Source organism: Felis catus, chromosome B3 (genome assembly GCF_018350175.1).
Source record: "Felis catus isolate Fca126 chromosome B3, F.catus_Fca126_mat1.0, whole genome shotgun sequence".
NCBI classification, from domain to species: domain Eukaryota; kingdom Metazoa; phylum Chordata; class Mammalia; order Carnivora; family Felidae; genus Felis; species Felis catus.
The window spans coordinates 49,091,057-49,113,470 of NC_058373.1; the positions used below are offsets into that span (position 1 = coordinate 49,091,057).

At 37.8% G+C, this 22,414-nt stretch overlaps 3 protein-coding genes and 1 long non-coding RNA gene across 6 annotated transcripts in view; 3 read left to right on the forward strand and 1 right to left on the reverse strand.

The window, feature by feature from the left end:
* Window positions 1–20,435, reverse strand: part of PIGB (phosphatidylinositol glycan anchor biosynthesis class B) — a 40,157-nt gene extending 19,722 nt beyond the window's left edge. Inside the window, exons 1-5 of one of the 2 annotated variants that reach the window (XM_006932511.4) lie at window positions 20,302–20,435; window positions 18,146–18,281; window positions 17,599–17,716; window positions 12,617–12,721; window positions 10,567–10,697 (exon numbers count right to left, since the gene is read on the reverse strand). In XM_006932511.4, coding sequence (XP_006932573.1) covers window positions 10,567–10,697; window positions 12,617–12,721; window positions 17,599–17,716; window positions 18,146–18,281; window positions 20,302–20,434 — 623 coding nt within the window. In that variant the 5' untranslated portion in view covers window position 20,435. The remainder of the gene's footprint in view (window positions 1–10,566; window positions 10,698–12,616; window positions 12,722–17,598; window positions 17,717–18,145; window positions 18,282–20,301) is intronic. The other variant, XM_006932512.4, reaches the window with a different exon arrangement.
* Window positions 9,057–10,409, forward strand: LOC123385927. Its single transcript, XR_006599213.1, has 2 exons — window positions 9,057–9,551; window positions 9,680–10,409. It is a non-coding gene; the product is annotated as an uncharacterized LOC123385927 (long non-coding RNA).
* A 69-nt stretch (window positions 20,436–20,504) lies between the features above and the next one.
* On the forward strand, window positions 20,505–22,329 carry PIGBOS1 (PIGB opposite strand 1). Of its 2 annotated transcripts, none has more exons than XM_019832387.3 (2): window positions 20,505–20,643; window positions 21,953–22,329. In XM_019832387.3, the coding sequence occupies exon 2, from the start codon at window positions 22,034–22,036 to the stop codon at window positions 22,196–22,198; it is 165 nt and encodes a 54-aa protein (XP_019687946.1). In that variant the 5' UTR covers window positions 20,505–20,643; window positions 21,953–22,033; the 3' UTR covers window positions 22,199–22,329. The 2 variants fall into 2 exon arrangements, with proteins under 2 accessions (XP_019687946.1, XP_019687947.1); XM_019832388.2 differs by having other exon boundaries at window positions 20,632–20,844.
* Window positions 20,575–22,414, forward strand: part of RAB27A (RAB27A, member RAS oncogene family) — a 93,368-nt gene continuing 91,528 nt past the window's right edge. Inside the window, exon 1 of the mRNA XM_045059285.1 lies at window positions 20,575–20,643. The gene's annotated coding sequence lies outside the window, so the exon portion shown is untranslated. The remainder of the gene's footprint in view (window positions 20,644–22,414) is intronic.

The window sequence follows — 22,414 nt, forward strand, 5'->3', positions numbered from 1 at the left end:
TCTTCAAAAAACAAAACAAAAGCCACTGTGCAGGTGAAATAAAATATATTCATAGGTTGGTTTGTTTTGCATACATCCTAATGCAACCTCTGCTGTAGTGAAACTACTAACAGCATCCCCGGATGGATGTGCACTTGTAGTCCTAACCTCACTCCAAACTTTCACACTTGTATTTCTTACTTTTTTTCTGAGTATTTCTACACAGATCTATACTGGCATTCAAAATCAAAGTGTCTGAAATAAGCTCCAAACCTTCTCTGAAAACTGTTCAGTGTCTCATATTTAATAGTATCACTCAGTTTCTCAGTCTTAAAATTTTAGAGTCCCTTAAATAGCAGCATCTCATCCCACACATCCACGTTGTTTCCTTCCCATTCCCATCATTTTACATCAAGTTCTGTCACTTGTCGGGAATATTTTCATAGTTCTTGTTTTCTTTCTTTCTTCCTTCCTTCCTTCCTTCCTTCCTTCCTTCCTTTCTTTCTTTCTTTCTTTCTTTCTTTCTTTCTTTCTTTCTTTCTTTCCTTCCTTCCTTCCTTCCTTCCTTCCTTCCTTCCTTCCTTCCTTCCTTTGTATTGCCCTCAAATATCCCTTTACTTAATTAACATCATTGTCATCAGCAACACTTACTGAGCACTTACTTTGTAAGAGACCCTGTGCTATATGTTTTATATACATTCTCACTGAATTCTAATGAGAGACGTTTTATTATCATTTTACCGAAATCAATGCTTAGGTATTCTCACACCATCATTAAATCTTTCATTTATAGTAATTGCATTTTATTTTATTAAAAAAATTTTTTTAAGTTAATTTATTTTGAGAGGGAGAGAGAGAGAATCCCAAGCAGGCTCCGCACTGTCAATGAGGAGCCTGATGCGGGGCTCGAACTCCCCAACTGTGAGATCATGACCTGAGCCGAAGTCGGACAATTAACCGACCGAGCCACTCAGGCGCCCCTGTAATAACTGCATTTTTAAAGAAGTTTGCAAAATGTCATATATTCTAAGGCCAGGAATAGTACCTGTCATGCTTATCCAGGGAAGAATGCTTATGCAGTAGTCGTCTGTGCTACGTGACCTTCCCTGCTTGACTGAATCAGGGGAGGGCATCTGAACCCAGGCAATCTAAGACAGGCTAGTGTGAAACTATGTCCAAATAGGGATAATGCATTTAACAGACCTAATCAGATTTTCTCAAACTGAATGTGTATAGAGAATGTTGGACAGTTGGTAGTGAGGACAGAAATGGAGACTAGCTATAAACTTAAAATTAGACAACCAAAACAGATTCACAGACGAGGCTATAAAGACACAACAGAACAGACTTTTCCTCAAAACTGCCTTGGATTCTATAAAATTCATTCATTTCATTTATGTGGCTGAGATATTCTATAATTTTCTTCTGCGCCTGGCTACAAGGTGCCTCTTTTCCTTATTTTTATTTATTTTTAAATTTCTTTTAATGTTTATTTCATTTTTGAGACAGGGAGAGACAGCATGAACAGGGGAGGGTCAGAGAGAGAGGGAGACACAGAATCTGAAACAGGCTCCAGGCTCTGAGCTGTCAGCACAGAGCCTGACTCAGGGCTCGAACTCGCGGACTACGAGATCATGACCTGAGCCGAAGTCAGATGCTCAACCGACTGAGCCACCCAGGCACCCCTTCCTTATTTTTATTTTTAACCTTACAGTAAAGCTCTCATCATATAGGTATGCTTAACTGAATGCCTATTCTTGCAATCAGGAGTCTAATGCAGAAACGATTTTATTTGATTTGATTCTCCCAACAACCTTTTTATATAGGAAGAATGGATACTAGTTTTTTAATTAGATCAAATTCTGGCTTTCCCCCTTTCACTATATCCTAAAAACTGGTACTGCAAGAGAATTCTTTCTAAATCATATTTGGTTATGTCATGCTTTTCAAAAGTCTTCAATATTCAATAGTTTCTTACAACCTACAGAATAAAGTCTAAATTCTGCAGAAGGGCAGAGTCCCATTTCTGACTCATCCCTTATTCTTCTCTTCTCACTACAGAAGTGAGAACACTAGAGTGTGTGGCAGAATGGACAACCTGTCCATGATAAGATAAAACCCTTTTACAGCCTGTGTTTTTGCTCTTGTTGTTCCCTTTGCTTGGCATTTGCTTCCCCTGTTATATAAGCCCAAATCAGGCCCATATATATTTTTAATTTACTTTTTAAAATTGAAGTATAGTTGATACACAGTATTATTAGTTTCAAGTGTACAATATAGTGATCTGGCATGTACATTATAAAATGCTTACCACAATAAATATAGTTATTATCTGTTACTATACAAAGTTATTACATTACTGACTATATTCCCAATGCTATACTTTATATCTTCCTGACTTATTTACTTTATAAATGGAACTTTGTACTTCATAATCCCGTTCACATGTTTTTCCCATCCAATCACCCCTCCTCCCATCTGGCAACCATCAGTTTGTTCCCTGTATTTGTGAGTCTGTTTGTTAAGTTTGTTCATTTGTTTTGTTTTTTATATTCCACTTTAAGTGAAATAATATGGTAATTATCTTTGTCTGACTTACCTCACTAATATCCTCTAGGTCCATCCATGTTGTTGTAAATGGCAAGATTTCATTCTTTTTTATGGCTAAGTAATATTCCACTGTGTGTGTGTGTGTGTGTGTGTGTGTGTGTGTGTGTGTGTACACGCATGTGCACGCACACACACACGTGCCAAACCTTCTTTATCCATTAATCTATCGATGGATACTTAGGTCGCCTCTGTATGTTGCCTATTGTAAATAATGCTGCAGTAAACATAGAAGTGTGTATTAATGTTTTCATTTTCTTTGGATAAATAACCAGATGTGGAATTGCTGGACTATATGTATGGTATTTCTATTTTTAATTTTTGGAGGAACTTCCATACTGTTTTCCATAGTGGCTGCAACAATTTACATTCCTGCCAACAGTGCATAAGGGATCCTTTTTCTCCAATCCAAGCCAGCACTTATTTTTTTGTCTATTTGATATAGCCATTCTGAGAAGTGTGAGGTGATATCTCATTGTAGTTTTGATTTGCATTTCTCTGATGGTTAGTTATGTTTAGCATATTTTCATGTTTGTTGGCCATCTATAGATCTTCTTTGGAAAAGTGTCTATTTAGGTCTTCTGCCCATTTTTTTCATGTGATTTTTAATTGTAGTATTCTTTATGTATTTTGGATATTAACCCCTTACCAGATATATCATTTGAAAATATCTTCTCCCATTCAGTAGGTTGCCTCTACATTTTGTTGGTTTCCTTTGATGTGCAAAAAAGCTTTTTATTTCCAGGTAGTCCCAATAGCTTATTTTTGCTTTTGTTGCTCTTGCCTGGGGAGACAGATCTAAAAATATATTGCTAAAACTGACATCCAAGAGTTTACGACCTGTTTTGGGAGTTTTATGGTTAAAGGTCTTACATTTAGGTCTTTAATCTGTTTTATTTTTTTGTATATGGTTTGAAAAAAATGGTTGAGTTTCAGTCTTTTCCATGTAACCATCCAGTTTTCCCAACACTACGTTTTGAAGAGACTGTCTTTTACCCATTGTATATTCCTGCCTAGCTTTGTCATAGATTAATTGACCACAGAAGTGAGGGTTTATTTCTGGGCTCTCTATTCTTTATCTTTTCTTTTCTTTTCTTTTTTCTTTTCTTTTCTTTTCTTTTCTTTTCTTTTCTTTTCTTTTCTTTTCTTTTCTTTTCTTTTCTTTTCTCTTTTCTTTTCTTTCCTTTTCTTTTCTTTCTTTCTTTCTTTCTTTCTTTCTTTCTTTCTTTCTTTCTTTCTTTCTTTCAGAGAGAGCATGAGCACACAAAATGGGGGAGGGGCAAAGGGAGAGGGAGAGAGAGAATCTCAAGCAGGCTCCATGCCCAGTGCAGAGCCTGATGCAGGGCTCAGTTTCATGACAGTGAGATCATGACCGAGATGAAATCAAGTCAGATGCTTAATCTAGTGAGCCACCTAGGCACTGGGCTCTCTGGTCTGATCCACTGATCTATGTTTTTATTTTGGTGCCAGTACCATACTTTTTTGATTACTGTAACTTTGTAGTATAGTTTGAAATCTGGGAGTGTGATACTTACTGCTTTGTTCTTTCTCAAGATTGCTTTGGCTACTCAGGGCTTTTTGGCAGTTCCATACAAATTTTAGGGTTAATTTCTGAGAAAAATGCTATTGGCACATTGATGAGATAGCTCTGGGTAATATGGACATTTTAACAATATTAATTTTCCAATTCATGAACAAGGTATATCTTTCCATTTACTTGTGTCATCTTCAGTTTCTTTCATGAATGTCTTATAGTTTTAAGAGTACAGGTCTTTCACTTCCTTGGTTAAATTTATTCCTAGGTATTTTTAAAATGCATTTATAAATGGAATGGTTTTCTTAATTTGTCTTTCTGCTAGTTTGTTTGTATAGAAACACAACAGATTTCTATACATTAATTCTGTATCCTGTAACTTTACTGAATTCATTTATTAGTCCTAATAGTGTGTGTGTGTGTGTGTGTGTGTGTGTGTGTGTGTGTGTGTGTGTAGACTTTATGGTTTTTGATATGTAGTATATTAACTGCAGTAGTGAGTTTTACCTCTTCCATACCAATTTCTTTTTCTTGTCTGATTGCTGTGGCTAGGACCTCCAGTACTATGTGGAATAACAGTGGTGAGAGTGGACAGCCTTGTCTTGTTCCTGATCTTAGATGAAAAGCTGAAAGCTTTTAGCTGTGGGTTTGTCATATAAGGCTTTTATTAGGTTAAGGTATGTTCCCTCTGTATCCACTTTGTTGTGAGTTTTTATCCTAAATGGATGTTGAATTTTGTCAAATGCTTTTCTTAATTTTTTTTTTTAAGTTTATTTATCTTGAGAGAGAGTGTGAACGGAGGAGAGGCAGAGAGAGAGGGGGGGAGAGAGAGGGAGTCCCAAGCAGGCTCTGTGCTGCCAGCATAGAGTCTGATGCAGGGCTCAAACCCATGAAACCGTGGGATCATTACCTGAGCTGAAACTAAGAGACAGATGCTTAACTGACTAAGCCACTAGATGCCCCTTGTCAAATGCTTTTTAACCTTCATTTTGTTAATGTGGTATATATATCATGTTGATTTGCTTATATTGATCCTTGCAACTCTGGTATAAATTCCACTTGACTGTGGTAAATGATAACTTTTAATGTATTGTTGAATTCAGTTTGCTAATATTTTGTTGAGTATTTTTGCATCTATATTCATTAGGAATATTGGCTCATAATATTCTTCTTCTCTTTTTTTAGTGTCTTTGTCTAATTTTGTTATCAGGGTAATGCTGGCCTCACAATGAATGAACTTAGAAGTGTTCCTTTGTCTTCAATTTTTGGGTACAGTTTGAGGATAAGTACTAACTTTTCTGTAAAAGTTTTATAGAATTTGTTTGTAAAGCCATCTGATCCTGGACCTTTAGTGGTTAGGAGTTTTTTGATTGCTGATTCAATTTCATTAATAGAAATCAGTCTGTTCAGATTTTCTATTTCTTTCTAATTGTCTTGAAAGAATACATGTTTCCAAATTTATCCATTTCTTCTAGGTTGTCAAATTTGTTGGCATATAATTTTTTGTAGTACTTTTATAATCCTTTATATTTCTATGGTGTTGACTGTAACTTCTGTTTCATTTCTGATTTAAGTCCTTTTTTTTCTTGATGAGTCTGGCTAAAGGTTTATCAACATTATTTATCTTATCTTTTTATTTTTTATTTATTTTTTTATAATTGTTTTAAGTTTATTTGTTTTAGAAAGAGAGAGGGAGCATGCACACATGGCAGGGGCAGAAAGAAAGGAGAGAGAGAATTCCAAGCAGGTTCCACACTGTCAGCGTGGAGTCTGATGTGGGGCTCGAACTCACGAACTATGAGATATGACCTGAGCTGAAATCAAGAGTCAGATGCTTAACCAACTGAGCCACCCAGGCACCCCCTTTTAAAGAATCAGTTGTTAGTTTCACAGATATTTTCTTTTTTTTAATTTCCATTGTGATTTTTTATTGTTTTCTTCTACTAACCTTGGGTTTTCTTTGTTTTTTCTACTTCATTTAGGTACAAGGTTAGATTGTTTGAGATTTTTCTTATTTCTTGAAGTAGGCCTGTTTTGATATAAACTTCCTTCCTAGAACTGCTTCTGTTGCATTCTAAGGATTTTGCAATGTTGTGTTTCCATTTTTATTTGTCTCAGTATTTTTTGATTCCCTCTTTGATTTCTTTGTTGACCTATTGCTTGTTTAGTAGTATGTTTTTGACCTTCACGTTTTTTTCCCATTTTTTAAAAAACTGTAATTGATTTCTAGTGTTATACTGTTGTGATCAGGAAAGATGCTTGGTAAGATTTCAGTCTTCCTAACTTTATTGAGACTTATTTTTAGCCTAATATGTGATCTGTTGTGGAGGATATTCCATGTGCACTTAAAAAAAAAAACAAAAAACGTATTCTGGTGTTTGAAGATGAACTATTCTATGTCTGTTAAGCCCATCTGATTTAATGTGTCAGTAGAGCTACTGTTTTCTGTCTGGACGATCTATTCATTGTTGTAAGTGGGGCATTAAAATGTCCTCCTACTACTGTATTTCTCCTTTTAGGTCTGTTAATATTTGCTTTATATATTTAGGTCCTGCTATGTTGGATTCATATTTACAATTGTTATATCCTCTTGTTGGAGTGATCCCTTTATCCTTATGTAATGTGCTTCTTTGTCTCCTATTATAGTCTTCGTGTTAAAGTCTATTTTTGTCTAAATATTACCACCACTTTTTTCTTCACTTTCATTTGCATGGAATATCTGCATTTATCACTTTCAGTACATATTTTTTGGTCTGAATTGAGTCTCTTCTATGCAGCACATAGACTGGTCTTTTTTTTTTTTTTTTTTTTTTTAATCTATCCAGTCACTTTATATCTTTTGGTTGGAGCATTTAGTTCCTTTACATTTAATATAATTATTGATAGATATGTACTTATTGTCATTTTGTTAACTGTTTATTGTTTGTTTTTGTAGCTCTGTTTCTTTACTCTTGTGATTTGATGACTTTCATAGTGCTTTGCTTGGATTCCTATTTTTTTTAATTTTTTTTAACGTTTATTTATTTTTGAGACAGAGAGAGACAGAGCATAAATGGGGGAGGGTCAGAGAGAGAGGGAGACACAGAATTTGAAACAGGCTCCAGGTTCTGAGTGGTCAGCACAGAGCCCGATGCGGGGCTCGAACTCACAGACCGTGAGATCATGACCTGAGCCGAAGTCGGACGCTTAACCGACTGAGCCACCCAGGTGCCCCTGGATTCCTATTTTTTTTGTGTATCTGTTACTGATTTTTATTAGTGCCATGAGGTTCATGTATAACACTATGTATACAACAGTTTAAATTGACAGTTGCTTATATTTGAACACATTCTGAAAGCACAGTACATTATTCTCTGCATGATTATGTATTTGAGATCATATTTTACATATTTTTATTTTTGTATCCCTTAACTAATTATTATAGATGTGGTTGATTTTACTAATTTTGTCTTTTTACTTTTACAAGTAAAAAGACAATAAAAAATAATTATTGTCTTTGAATTTTTATACTAGCTTTAAGTGATTGGTCTACTACTTTTACTGTATTTTGCTTTTGTAGTGAAATTTTTCTTTCATAATTTTCTTACTGCTAGTTATGGACTTTTCTGCTTAAAGGATTTCCTTCCACATTTCTTGTAACACTGGCATGGTGGTAATGAACTTTAAACTTCTGTCTGGAAAACTTTTAATCTCTCTTTAATTCTTAGTGGGTAGCACATTCTTGATTATAGGTTTTTTCATTTCAGCTCTTTGAATATATCATGCCAGTCTCTCTGGCTTGCAAAGTTTTGGTAAAAAATCAGCTAGTAGTTGTATGGGTGTTTTGTTGTATGTAAGTAGTTGCTCTTCTCTTGCTGTTTTTTAATATTCTCTAACTTTACTTTTTGGCATCTTCCTTATTATGTGTCTTGTTTTGGACCTCTTTAGGTTCATCTTCTTTGGGCTCCCTGTGCTTCCTGGACCTGGATATCAGTTTCCTTCCCCAGGTTAGGGAAGTTTTCAGCTATTTTCTCTTCAAATAAATTTTCTACCCCTTTCTCTCTCTTCTTTTGGGACCCATATAATGCAAATGTTTGTCTGCTTGATGTTGTCCTAGTGTCCCTTAACCTTTCCTCATTTAAAAAAATTCCTTTTCCTTTAGTTCTTCTGTTTGGATGATTTCCACTACCCTGTCTTCTAGATTGCTCTTCTGCATCCTCTAATTTGCTGTTGATTCCCTCTAGTATATATTTCATTTCAGTTATTGTATTGTAAAGAACTGGTGTGTGTGTGTATATATATATATATTTTTTTTTTTTTTTCTATCTCCTTAAGTTTTCACTGAGTTCATCCACTCTTCTACGTTCAGTAAGCATCTTTATGACTATTACTTTGAATTCTGTATCAGGTAGATTGCTTGTCTCCATTTAGTTTAGTTTTTTTTTTTTTTTTTTAACTGAGGTTTTGTCTTATTCTCATTTACAATATATTCCTCTATCTTGTTTTATCTTTCCGTGTTTGTTTCTTGGTTTTAGGTAGATTCGCTATGTGTCCTGTGTTAAAGGTAGTGTCCCGTGGGCCTAGAAGTACAATTCTCCCTGGTCACCAGAACCAGGCATTCTAGGGGTATCCTCTGTATGGGCTGTGTGACCTCTTGTGATTAGGCCACAAATGCTGTGGGCGTGCTGGTGGGCAGGCTAGCCCCTGGCACAGCTGGCTGAGAGGCCTGGCTGTGGCTGCTGTGGACATGCTGATGGATGGCATTAGGCCTCAGTGTGGCTGGCTCCGAAACCCAGCCACAACTAGTGTGGTATGCTGGTGGGCAGGGCTGTCTACCCCCATCCCAGGGCTGGAGTCACTGTCAAGGGGTACCAGTCCCAACAGAGGCTGCCCCCTGGGTTGGAGCTGCTTTGGAGCGGCACCTGCCAGGGTGGGTGGGTTGGGTGGGGCAGGTCTGCAGGAGAATGATGAGCTATGCTAGCGAGGTAAATGGAAAGTACTAAATTATTGCTTGCCAGTGTTGGGCTAGCTGGGCTGAAGGTGGACAAGAAAAATGGTGTCTACTGGCACTTCTGTTCCTGAAGAAAGTGCCCAGTCTCTCCAGTACACACCCTAAAATTTGTCAATAAATCTTATGTCTGGCTCAGGTGATTTTCAAACTGCTGCCTCTTTGCTGGTTCTTGGATCAAGTGATACTGTCTGTAGGTCCTTAAACAGCAGAGTCTAGATTTCCTATGGGCCTCGGGTCTTCTGGAGTTAAACCCTACTGATTTCAAAAGCAGACATCATAGGGACCCATATTCCTGATGCAGATCCCCAAGAAGGGGGTGTTCCTGATGTGGAGTTGATCCCCTTTCTCCACAGAGAAGACCTCTACACCTGTGATATCCCTCCTGCTGTGGGTCACTATTGGATACTTCTCAAACTACTGTTTTTCCACTGGGTCTAAATGGTAAGCAAGCCTACATGTGAGCCTTCCAAGTGGGGAATCTCAGTTTCCGATAGCACTTGGGGACCCTGGACATCAACCTTGTCGATTTTCCAAGCCAGATGTACTGGGGGCTTGTTTCTCTGGTACAGATCCCAGGGCCTGGAGTGCCTGATGTGGAGCACCAATCCCTTGCTCTTCTGTAACAAATGCCTAGCTGGTGAGAACCCTCCCTATTGGGTGCTGCCATACTGGGTGGGGGGGGGGGGGGTCGTGAGACTGTGTCTCTGCCTTTTTTACCTATCTTTACCCTTTGTTGTGGACAGCAGTTCATCTCATTTTTAGATCTTTTTTGGGAGGCAATAATCCATATGTTCCTGTAGAGTTGGTATGTTTGAGGGAGGAGGTGAGTTCAGGATCTTCTTATGCTGCCATATTGGACCTAATCAACTGGATCCATAAATTTTTTTGTCTGCCCTTCCATATCTCTTTTCCTTTACTCTAAACTTGTTCTGTGTGGAGGGATGCTGACCTGTCTGGACTACATCAATGAGCCCACTTGCTTTCTGGCTTCTGGTTGGCTTTCGTTAACTGGAGAGCAGAAGAGTTGAGTCAGAGTATTTTAACCACCCCCCCCACCCCAGCTTTCTCCTTGCTATGGCTAAAGGCTGGCTCTGCCGGTCTCCTATTGGGGTCCTCTCTGAAAGTTATAGTTCTGTATGGATTCCTGTAACAATTTCCTCTCCTTGGGGACCAAGGAGTAACAGAAATCTCCTCCTGTGACTAGCCCGGGGGTACTATGATTATCTCCTTATTGACTTTTCTAAACACTGACTAAACATTTGTACATAGTCCTTTTATTAAACTGCCCTTCATTACCTAGTTTGCATATATCTGTTTCCTACTATAATAAATATATCAACTGAAAATGTGTGGTTTTAATAAACTTGAACATTAGGGAGTCCACCAGACATTACATATGTTGATATTTAAGATTTTCCACGTTTCGTACATGATTATTAACAGTAATATATCTCACCTGTTCATAGACTTTGAGCCTTCCAAAGGATAGTAGAAAAGAGCAATTATAGTGAGAACAGTTTCCATGGTGTTTGTAAGAGTTCTGGTACAGCAATACCACGTGAACCAAGAGCATAACTGGCAAAAAAACTAAGAACAATTATAAGCAAACATATATTGAATGGGAAGTGGAAAAGCTCGGTATTACCTTCTATGGAAAACAGCAAGTCAACATACTGCAAAAATCACATCAAAAGGTAAATGATATTGAAAACAGACATGCCCAAACATTGTTTCTAAGAAGTTACATTACACACAGGTCTGTGACGATTCCACATATATATATATGTTAAAGTTAAGTTTATATTTTCAGGTAAATTCTTATGGCATTGCATTTGATTGAAGTCTCACTTCCCACTAAGAGAAGGCATAAAACAGATTGATAGAGTTTATAGAAGACTGAAGTTCATAAGTAGATTCTTCCAGTCAGTATTCCTGAAAATTGCCTTTTATTACTGACAAGTATTTTGACGGTTTTTTATTGATTTTGGTTGGGAATGTTGCCTTATATTTTGATGAAAAATTAAGACAGCACAGGAGAGAATAAAAACATGACTATCAGGATGTATCGTTAAATTTTAATTTGGAAATTGACTAAAATAATAAACCAGTTTTTGGGAGAACATGCAAACAGAACCGTCAAGTCTACAAAGCAAATGTCTTCCAAGAAGCTTGTTAGCTGGTGCAAGGATGTTAAACATGCAGTACTAGCTTCCTGTCTCTTGAAATGTAGCCTTTAAAAAATGTTCCAATTGTTTGTGGATTTAAAGACTTTTCCTAAACCAGAAGAATCTAGTACTGCTACTCTGGAGTAAGGATTTCAAAGGCATTATGCTTTTGCCATTTTAGGTTGAGCCTTCAGCAATGTACAGTATATAGAGACTGATTTTATCCTTGAATCAAATTAGGAAGGAGTCAATCACTACTCCAATCTGTCTTTTTAAGGCAAACAAACACCCTACCAGCAGATGTCTTATTAATGATTACTAAATTATTTATATTTATTAATAAATATTTAATAAATTATATTCCAGAAATGTGTTGATTAATTGGTCACTTGGAACTTGGAACACATTTTCTAGTAGACAGGATTAAAAAGGTAGTAAGATTTCTAAGCTGGCTCATATAAGTTTATTTAATTTAGGAAAGAGCCAAGTGAGGTTAACCACAATATTAAAGAATCCAATCACTCTTCAGAATATGGTTTCAATGGGAACCACTGAATGGCTGAATTCAAGACTGAGTGTGAGATCAGGAATCTCCCTACTGTGAAATAAAAAGTCTGACAAAAGACAGTTTTCTACACTACATTCTCTCCCTTACAGAGTCTATTTCAAACATTCTAGCTAGAGGTGAAGGAATGCTTCAGTGAAAATGTACTTCTTAGGCTCAGTCTCAGGTAGCTAGAGGTAGTGAACGAAGCCTGTAAACAGTGGATGTGATCTGTGAGGTAGGCAATTCCTACTGAGTTTTCTTTTTTTAAGATTTTTTTTTTAATGTTTATTTATTTTTGAGAGAGCATGCAGGGGAGGGAGAGAGAGAGAGGGAGACACAGAATCTGAAGCAGGCTCCAGGCTCTGAGCTGTCAGCACAGAGCCCAAGACTGGGCTCGAACCCACAAACTGCGAGATCATGACCTGAGCCAAAGTTGGACGTTCAACCAAACAAGCCACCCAGGTGCCCCTAGCAATTCCTACTGAATTTTATGGAAGGTGAGGCAAGGACTCTGACAGGTTTGATGAGTGAAGGTCCTTAAACAGGCTGTTCCTAGGGTTCAGCCTCTCACAGATTTTGAGGGCATCAGTGGCTTCTGTCACCCAAGGTGCAATCAGAAGGAAATATATGGCATGCACCACTTGCATTTTGTTATTCTTCATTATGGAAGTACCTCGAAAAAGTTGTACAAATTATCTTTTGAAGCTGTTTTGAGAATTGATATTTTTCCATGTGTTTCATGCCTGTAGGAATGAAGTAAGTGACATATAGTTTCTAAAGTGTTTAGGACTTACCACCCATTTTGCCATTTGCTGATTTTCTAGTTGCTTCATTAATGAATAAAGCCTGATGTCTGCTACAGCAGACAGAAGTGCTTGGGCAAGTCTAGGAATCCAAATCTTCAACAGTTAAAAAAAAAAAAAAAGATATTAAAAACATCTTAATGGTTCATGTTGAATTATCATAAGAAATCAACAAACTGATCCAACTATCAATTAAAGGCCATTCTTAGTACAAAAATAGACAATATAGTATTCTTCTGCAAAAATAGATTTTTTTTTTTTTACAAACATTACATTAATTTTTCAGAGAAATGCCCAAGGTAGTTTTATCATTCTCATTCTTGCTCTGTAATTTATATATTCCAACACTACTACTTTTAATTTAGATAGCCAGCAAAACATTTCATTGTGTTAAGGTTCTATGTTACAAGGACATTTAGTGGTTTTTGTTAAATTTTTATGAACTATATACAGTAATGTGTGCTAGGTATCATACTAAGTACTCTATATATATCAGCTCATTCAGTCCTGCTAACAATCCCTGTGAGATAGGTACTACTTTATAAGTGAGGAAACTGAGGTACAGAGAGGTTAAATAATTTTCTCAAGGCTGCACAGCTAGTTAGTGTGGAAACCAGAATTCAAACCCAAGTCTGCCTAATTCTAAAGCCCGTGCTCTTAACTACTAAGTTACATTACTTCCCCATCCTGCAATAAAGATGATAAAATTACTTTTTTTTTCATAAAAGGACAAGTATTCCACAGTTATAGAAACATAGTAATCAGATGACATTAAAAAGTAATTTAAGGGGAGCCTGGGTGGCTCAGTGGGTTAAGCATCTAACTCTTGATTTCAGATCAGGTTATGATCTCCCTGTTCGTGATATCGAGCCCTGGATCAGGCTCCGTGCTGACAGCCAGTGGCTGCTTGGGATTCTCTCTCTGGTCCTCCATTGCTCACACTCTCTCTCTCTCTCATAATAAATGAACACTTTAAAAAAAAGTAAATTTAAGAGTAAAACTAAAGAATAAATGTACTATAACTTAATTACAGTTAGTAATTCTAATGCTCCACATTGGCATCTTTTCGAGTTTTAAAACAATGTCAGTTATTATTAACAAAATAAAACACTGATAGAACACAATTTAAACTTAGTTTGTTCAAGGGTGCCTGGGTGGCTCCGTCGGTTAAGTGTCCAACTTCAGCTTAGGTCATGATCTCACTGTTCATGGGTTCAAGCCCTGTGTCAGGCTCTGTGCTGAACTGTTGCTCAGAGCCTGGAACCTGCTTCAGATTCTGTGTCTCCTTCTCTCTCTGCCCCTCCCCCACTCGTGCTCTGCCTCTGAAAAATAAATAAATGTAAAAACAGGTTTTAAAAAAAATTTTTTTTAATGTTTTATTTATTTTTGAGACAGAGACAGAGCATGAACAGGGGAGGGGCAGAGAGAGAGAGGGAGACACAGAATCCGAAACAGGCTCCAGGCTCTGAGCTGTCAGCACAGAACCTGATGTGGGGCTTGAACTCACAGACCACGAGATCATGACCTGAGCCGAAGTCGGACACTCAACCGACTGAGCCACCCAGGTGCCCCTAAAAACAGGTTTTTTAAACGTAGTTTGTTCAAAAGATGTGTTTCTAAAAATATATGTAAATTTGTATTTCTGTTAGATCAGTCTTTATTAACTTTATAGTTAGAGTGGCTTTACTATCAGGTATCGGCGGCTTCTAATACTTTATGTTCCTTTTCTTTGTCAATAATCTGTAAATTAAAAAATCTGTAAATTAATGTTTAAGTCTTAAAGGTATGCTGTACTTCATAATTTCACTTAAACTGTGTCCTGTAAAATACAGCAAAAGACATCTATGTACATACCTTGTTTACTCTGCATAAAAATTCAGGCCTGAAAGTAGTTCATGTGAAAAGCCAATTTGGCTACAAATAATATAAGCCAACAATATGAGGAAGTCACTAAAACTGAAAGAATCCTTGTGCATTGACAGAAGTATAGTATTTATGGAGTTAATGGTTACACTGTATTCTGAAGTAGTTACACTAGCTTTCTATTTTTTTTCAAAAAAATTTTTAATGTTTATTTTTGAGAGAGAGAGAGAGAGAGAGAGAGAGAGACAGAGTGAGTGGGTGAGGGGCAGAGAAAGAGGGAGACACAGAATCTGAAGCAGGCTCCAGGCTGTGAGCTGTCAGCACAGAGCCTGACACGGAGCTCAAACTCACGAACTGTGAGATCATGACCTGAGTCGAAGTCAGATGCTCAACTGACTGAGCCACCCAGGTGCTCCTACTCTAGCTTTTAATAATGTATTCAGTTTGGAAACCTACATTTTAAGACAGATATTAACAAATTACAGGATGTCTAAAGCACATTATCTGATTATGATACTTAAAACTGGAGACGTTTATCCTGGATAAATAAAACTTTTTGAATGGCTGTCATGTAGGAATCTTGAATTTAAAAGAAGGTTGATTTTTAGTACAACACAAAAATAAATGGAGATGTAAACTCTCAGTTATTAGAAGTCTCTCCAGACTTTTTTTTTTAGACGTTTTATTTTTCTTCTTTTTTTAAGTTTACTTATTTTGAGAGACAGAGCAGAGGAGGGGCAGAGAGAGAGAGGAAGAGAGAGAATCCCAGGCAGACTCTACACTGTCAGCACAGAGAACCCCCTCTCCAGACTTTTAAGATACCATAATTTTCTAGGTTCTAGTAAGGACCTGAGAAGAATTAAATAATAGTTGCATATGGCCCTTGAAAATAAAAAGTAGTGGGCTGGGGCGTATGAAGGAACATGCAAGGGGTAAACCTTGAGTATGATGCTGTGTTGGCAGTTTACCATTCTCCTGTTCTTTAAATTCCTGATTCCTCCATTTAAACTCCAGAGGCCAAATGCCCTTGTGCATCTTCTGACTATTGAAAGCCCCCAGTGTGGTAACCTGTTCAGGTCTCCCTTCTATATCCCTTTCCTCTCACATGTGCTAAGCCAGTGCTGTCCAGCAGAACTATATATAACATGAGCCACATAATTTAAAAGTGTATAGTTGCCAAATTAAAAAGTAAAAAAAAAAAAAAAATCCCAAACAGGTAAAATTAATTTTAGTTATTTTAACCCAATATATCTAAAATATTATCATTTCGTCAAAATAAAAAATTGCAGAAATATTTTACATTTTTATTTTATACTTATTTTTTGATATCCAGTATGTATTTTACACTAACAGCACTTCTCAATTTGGATTAGCCACATTTCAAATGTTTAATAGACACATGTGGCTAGTGGCTACCATATTAGCGCAATTCTAAGCCATTCCTAATTCTGTATACACACTTTATGCAGTTTGGAGAGAAGCTATCTGGTAAGAGCAATAGGCTGTGAATAAGTAGACCTAGGATTTAGTTTTAGCTCTGCTTTAAAAAAAATTTTTTTTAATGTTTATTTTTGAGAGAGAGAGAGAAAGAGCATGAGCAGGAGAGGGACAGAGAGAGCAAGACACAGAATCTGAAGCAGGTTCCAGGCTCTGATCTGTCAGCACAGAGCCTGACACGGGGCTCGAACCCACAAACCACAAGATCGTGACTTGTGCCAAAGTTGGACGGTCAACTGACTGAGCAACCCTGGCTCCCCTAGCTCTGCTTTTGACATGCTGTGACCTTGGTCTATTTACCTTACTTCTCTGACCACTTCTAGTTTCAAAATTATGTAATCTATGTTTAAAATAATCAATTATGACAGTATGAGTGACCAAGTGATAGCATCTTAATGTTTCTCCACCTGGTCAAGTTCCAGATAGGACAGAGGTTTTGGGGAACACAGCAGGGTGGGGATGGGGACTATAGGAGGCTTACTTTAAATCACAAAATGGCCAGGTGGGTCAGCTACACGTTGAGGAAAGTGGATTGGTTCTGAAGGAATAGGAAGTTTTCTATCTTGAAGAATCCTTCATTCATAATATAACCTACTTCTTGGCATATAATATATCCTTAATATATATATGCCTGTGTTTCCAGACTTTATAGTTATCCTACACAATCTAGAAGCCCTGACAGGAGAAGAGAATTCACAGCTCCTAACTTCTGCATGTATCAATGGGAGAAACTCTGCAACTGCTGTAAATTCTCCTTCGCCATGATCCTTCCATGTGTCTTTCTTTCCAGGCTCCAAAAACCCCTCAGGATTTGGATTACCTTTGGAATTATGGGCCACTTCCCTAACAGAAAATGGGGAAGTCCCAAACTTCTGAGTCTAACCTGATGACAGCTTAAAGGAAAATGAGTTTAGAGAATCTTTGGCACCATTAGTTCTTCTTTTGTACCCTCTCTTGGCAAATGACCCTAGAAATTCATGATCTGGTAATTACAATCTAACTTACTACTGCTGCCTAATTACTACATACATAGCACAATGATTGTGTATATCATTAAATTCTTGTGAAATTAATTTTCCCTAGGTTTTAATTTCAACACTAAATCCTGGGTAGGTTTATATGTATTCAGTCTTCATAAGCTCCTATAACATGGTCTTCTGCTGGCAAATTAAAAAAAAAAAAAAAAAAAAAAAAAAACTAGCTACAACACGGCTGTCATGTGATTCTTTCATGAAGGAAGAATACTTCTAAAGTCCAAATAATGAATATACAATGTAGTCATCCTCAAAGTCTGCATATCTTAACACGATTCCTTGAAGGAGGACACTTCCATGCTCAGTTTTGTGTTTTAGCATGTAATGAAGAGTTACACATCACAGTACGTCTTTGGAACTGTGGGCTTCCTAGATATGGTCAGAGTTTAGCAGTATCTTTCTAAAAACAAAATTCTGATACCACTATCATTTGGTTAAAATACATTAGCCTTTTAAAAAGGGTAGAATAAATCTACTTTTAATTACTATCAGTTAGTTAATATAGATTGTTAGCCTTTTTAAAAGGATGGAGTAAGTCTACTTTTAATAACTATTTTGATTACTTTTATTTAAACTTACCAGCAGCTGAACACTATCTTTCCCCAAAAGATGTAGAATCTTGTAAATGCTTGCAAAGATTAAGGGATAAGTGTAACCCCTCAATCGTTCTGTCCATTCCCAGGTCAAATAACCATAATTAGTAATATTAAGGACTAATGTTAAATAGCACTGAAACAAAACCTATTTTCATTTCTATACATAAAACTCTTTTTTTGACAAAGAAGCTTAAAAACACAGCATTTTATACTGGTTTTTCAAACTAAAAATAGAATCAACCAATTAAACTCATAACTTCTTCAAGATGGGAATGTGCTTTTTTACTTCATCTACATCCTCCACAGTACTGAGCACTATGGGAATACATGCTAGTTAAAGGCTGAGTCAAGTATATTAACATCAAAGAAAGATATAGAAGAAATATTAGTGTAAAATAATGGTATACTTTGATAAGTTAAAATTACTTAGAGAATATATGGAAAATCGACTAAAAGTACATAACAGAAGCTAACACAATTTCTAAGATGAATATACATTCGTAATATAGGAAAGAAACTACAAAGGATATTTGAAAACCATGTGATGTGCAACTTCAAGAGACTGCCAATATTCATCTGGAACAAAACTTGTCTGGACTAAAAAACAGTTACATATTCGTAATGCTATAGTAAACAAGACCAGATAAATGTTTTCACCAAGAAGATCTGAAAAACAAAACAAAACAGGTAATTGTGGCATAAAAGTCAGGCAAGTTCCACTTGCAGAACTAATGCTCTGGTTGGCCCCTTGCTTAGATTCTGTTAAGTCACCGTAGAGAACTCTGGCCTCTCCCGTCAAAACAGAACTGGGCTGAAAGTTATACAAGGGCCAGAGTCTCACCATTGGGTAATTGCCACTCCTTTCATCTTTCTTGGAACTAACTGTATAAAGAGAATAGTAAGATAAATACCGGAAAAGAGACTGGGTTAACTAAAGCCTGAGGCTAATGAGATAATATACTATATGGGTAGCTAATGAAAGAAACCAGCTAACAAAGTACTAAGGAGCAACTCTTCTATATATGTCAAACAGTGGCATATCAAATGGTCCTTTGTATGTTTTTAAATAGCCTTTATTGGGGCGCCTGGGTGGCACAGTCGGTTAAGCATCCGACTTCAGCCAGGTCACGATCTCGCGGTCCTTGAGTTCGAGCCCCGCGTCAGGCTCTGGGCTGATGGCTCAGAGCCTGGAGCCTGTTTCCGATTCTGTGTCTCCCCCTCTCTCTGCCCCTCCCCCGTTCATGCTCTGTCTCTCTCTATCCCAAAAATAAAATAAAAAACGTTGAAAAAAAATTAAAAAAAAATAGCCTTTATTGATGTTTATGCAAGGTGCTGAGTTCATTCCTTCACACGCCTTACCTCGTTTATTCCTCCCTCCAAACTATGCTAAAAAAGTAGATATTGGTCCCATTTTACCTAGGAAATTGAGACTAAGACGTTAAACTGTCTCGTCCAAAGTCAAAAAGGTTGTAAATGACTAAACAGGACTCAACACAGGTCTATCTGCTGCATCCAAAGCCCTGCTCTTTACCACAAGTGGACAGTCTGCAGGGTGAATACAGAGTTTTTTGTTTTTGTTTTTGTTTTGTTGTTTTTTAATGTGAATCTAGTTGCCAACATTTTAAAATCCTATTTTATATTAAAATCTATATTGTAGCATTTCAAAACTAAGAACTGACGCAGAGCTCAACTGGCAGCAACTGGCTGGTTCTGAAATATAAGGTGCTTTAACTTATTTAGACGTGCCTGTCTGGCCTCCTGAGCATTTGTGTTTGCACTCTAATCCATTTTGAGTCTTTTGCTATCATTCTAGGTTCCTGCCACTCTCCTTCTTTCTTCTCCAGGAATCACATTTAAACATTTTCCAGACAATTGGTACATTCAACACAACATACATGCCCCATCTCAACTTTCATCTTTCAGAAACACTTAAAGAAACCTCCCGACTGAAATATATCTGCTGAAAGCATACCTTGTGAAAAAACCCTTTTACTCTGTGGACTGGGGAGAATAAACAGTACACAGAACTGGCCCTTGGACAGGTGATCTTGAATCCCTAAAAGTTCAACTATTTGTCCAGCTGCCTCTCCCTTTCCCCGCGTCACAACCCTCCTTCTTCATTTAGCAAAATGAGTCTCCCCTTTCTTGGTCTCAGGTTTCCAGAAGAGAAACGCGGCATTCTTTTCAGCCACTTATACCGTGCTTGGTATATATAATGCGCTCAAATATTTACTGAATGAATGAGAAGTCCATCTTTATATTAAAACCTCCCTCCGACATATCAAAAACCCACTTGCTGGGGTGATTTTTCTCCTGTCAACATCATCACGACATACCAAAGAGAAGACAGAGGGGGCGGTGGGAAAAATAAATGGGTTAGGAGTCAGACCTGGTCCCACCCCATCCAGGAATCAACCCCTCCGCGGCTACGAAACCTCAGGTAACTCCCGGACTGGGTACCCCCTTTCTAAAATGGGGGTGGCAACGTCATGTAAATTCACTCCACACGGCCGGCGGCGGCAGAATTAACTGATGCAGAAAAGCACCCTGCAAGAGGCAGGGATCGAGAATCCGGTCTCGATCGCACGATTTCTTGGCAACCCTACCCAGCAGATGGAGCCCTAGCTCAGGGTCCGCGGCTTCCCGCCACTGCCTCGGAGCTCCGCGCCCGCACCTCATCACTCACCTCCGCTGCGCTCGGAGCTATTCGGGGGGCTGAGGTACAAAGTTGACTTTCTCTTTCGCAGCTTCATCTTCTCGTGGGAGCGGTTCTGCAGACCGCGGAAAAAGAGTCGGCCGTTGCCACCTTCTTGCTCCATCCTGCACCTATTTCGATATCTACTGAGGATCCCCTGACACCTCAGTCCCTAGGAAGAAGGACCCTGAAGTAACGCGCGTTGCTCTTCCGCTCATTAAGTTTGGACACTGCAGCAGCCGTAGCTCGCAGGCGCGGAGATACCTGGGAAAAGGCAGCCTCCTCACGCCGGCCTGCGAATGCTTCGGAATATTGCACGTTTGTCTGGCGCGGGTAAGCTTTGTCGTGAGCTCGCCTGCGTTTTTCCTTTGGCTTCTCCTTCTCGTGAGATTGCTGCCCGGACTTGGCTTCTAGGTCTCTGAGCCCAGGTTTCTCTTCCGGAAGCTGCTGGAAGGATTCGGAGCTCCCTTGCGCTGGGGCAGGCAGGAGGCGGGGTCAGCGAAGCCACGGCCACGCGTTCGGGACGTTTTGGTGGTAAAGATAATAGTAAACTTGTTTGCGTGACATTTCACTATTTGGGTGGTCGCTCAGTAACTGTCGAACCGAGTGGGTAGGGTAGGATGATTTAAGCTGATGTACAGATGTGGGAAATGAGGTTAGGAAAGGTTAAATGACTTGGGTAGGGTCACTTAGCAAGCTAGCGGCAAAAGAGGGAATCTCCCTATTTGGTATGGTTTATCTTACAAACAGCTGACTTGCTTTTTTTTTTTTTTTTTTTTTTTTCTGTTACATTCAGCAGGCGAGTAACCATAGCATGCTTCGTAAGCTGTCGTTTATTTAGATTTCTTCTCCATTTTAGCGATATTAAGGACAACCTGGTTTCTAGTACCGGTTCTGCCACTAATTTTTGTAACCTCGGGGGCTGGTCTAGGTGACGGTGAAAGGTTGCTATGAGAAAACATGAAAATCTTTTACTTTGCTTTCTTCTTTCACAAACATGTTTTCTCCAGACACTAAAGTGTTCTCAAGTATAACTTTCTGAGAAATAGTGGAGTTTTAACTCCTCAGCTTTTAAAAGTAAACCCAGCCAGATCTCCTTTATATTTTTATCAAAAGTGGATGGAAATTATTTGTTTGATGTCTACTTGTACCTTCTAAAGCATTAAAGGGAACTCACAAAATCTTTTAGCCTGTTTCTAAAAATTGTTTTTAATCACACATACTGCCAAAACCCATAAAATAGTTTAAGGGGGGGGGCAATAATGAAAAGTAACAATTCTCTTTCTTCTACTTCAGATTGGATTGACAGTCACTTTCAACTTCTGGGAGCTGTTTGTTACAGTAGTTAGCTTCATGTAGTATGTGAAGGTGTAAACAGTATGTCTCTCTCCGCCCCCTCACTTTTGCCATTTTAAAAATTATCCATTTAAAACTATGGAGAATATGCTGTAATAGGATTTAGCTTTGTCTCACACCATCCCAACCCTCATTTGCCATACTCCCTATATATTTCTATTCGTGCTTTAGTTAAATCAAGTGATATGTACATATTACGATGAAAATACTATTCACTCTGGATAGAATCTTTTCAAGGATGCTGTGCTAAGTTATTGCTTTGCTTCCCATTTTTTTTTGTACACAGATCTGAAGATCTTTCCTGGATGTGGACTATAATTTTTCAAAACCACTGTGTGGCAGAAGCACTGAATACATTTGTTGAAAAATGTTTGGGAGATTGACTCTTCCACAACTGCTTTTTGCTAGCATCCTTGGAATTGCTGGAGGAATGTATATTTATCAACCAATATTTGAACAGTACTACCGAGATAAGATGGAATTTAAAAAAAAGTTGAAATTGACACAAGAATCAGAAGAGAAGAAAAGTTAATACTACATGGAGTTGAACTGCAATTGTTTAAAGTTCTATTGAAATTATACACTGACTATAAATAATGTAGTAAGAACTTCTCAAATATATTTTAAACATAAATAAATCATAGGCCATGATTTTAAAACAAACATTGTCGATTTTAGTGTTTACTTGTATTTGCCATCTTATGTCTTTTAACCAAGACAGATTAGTATTGTCTTAAGTATATTTATT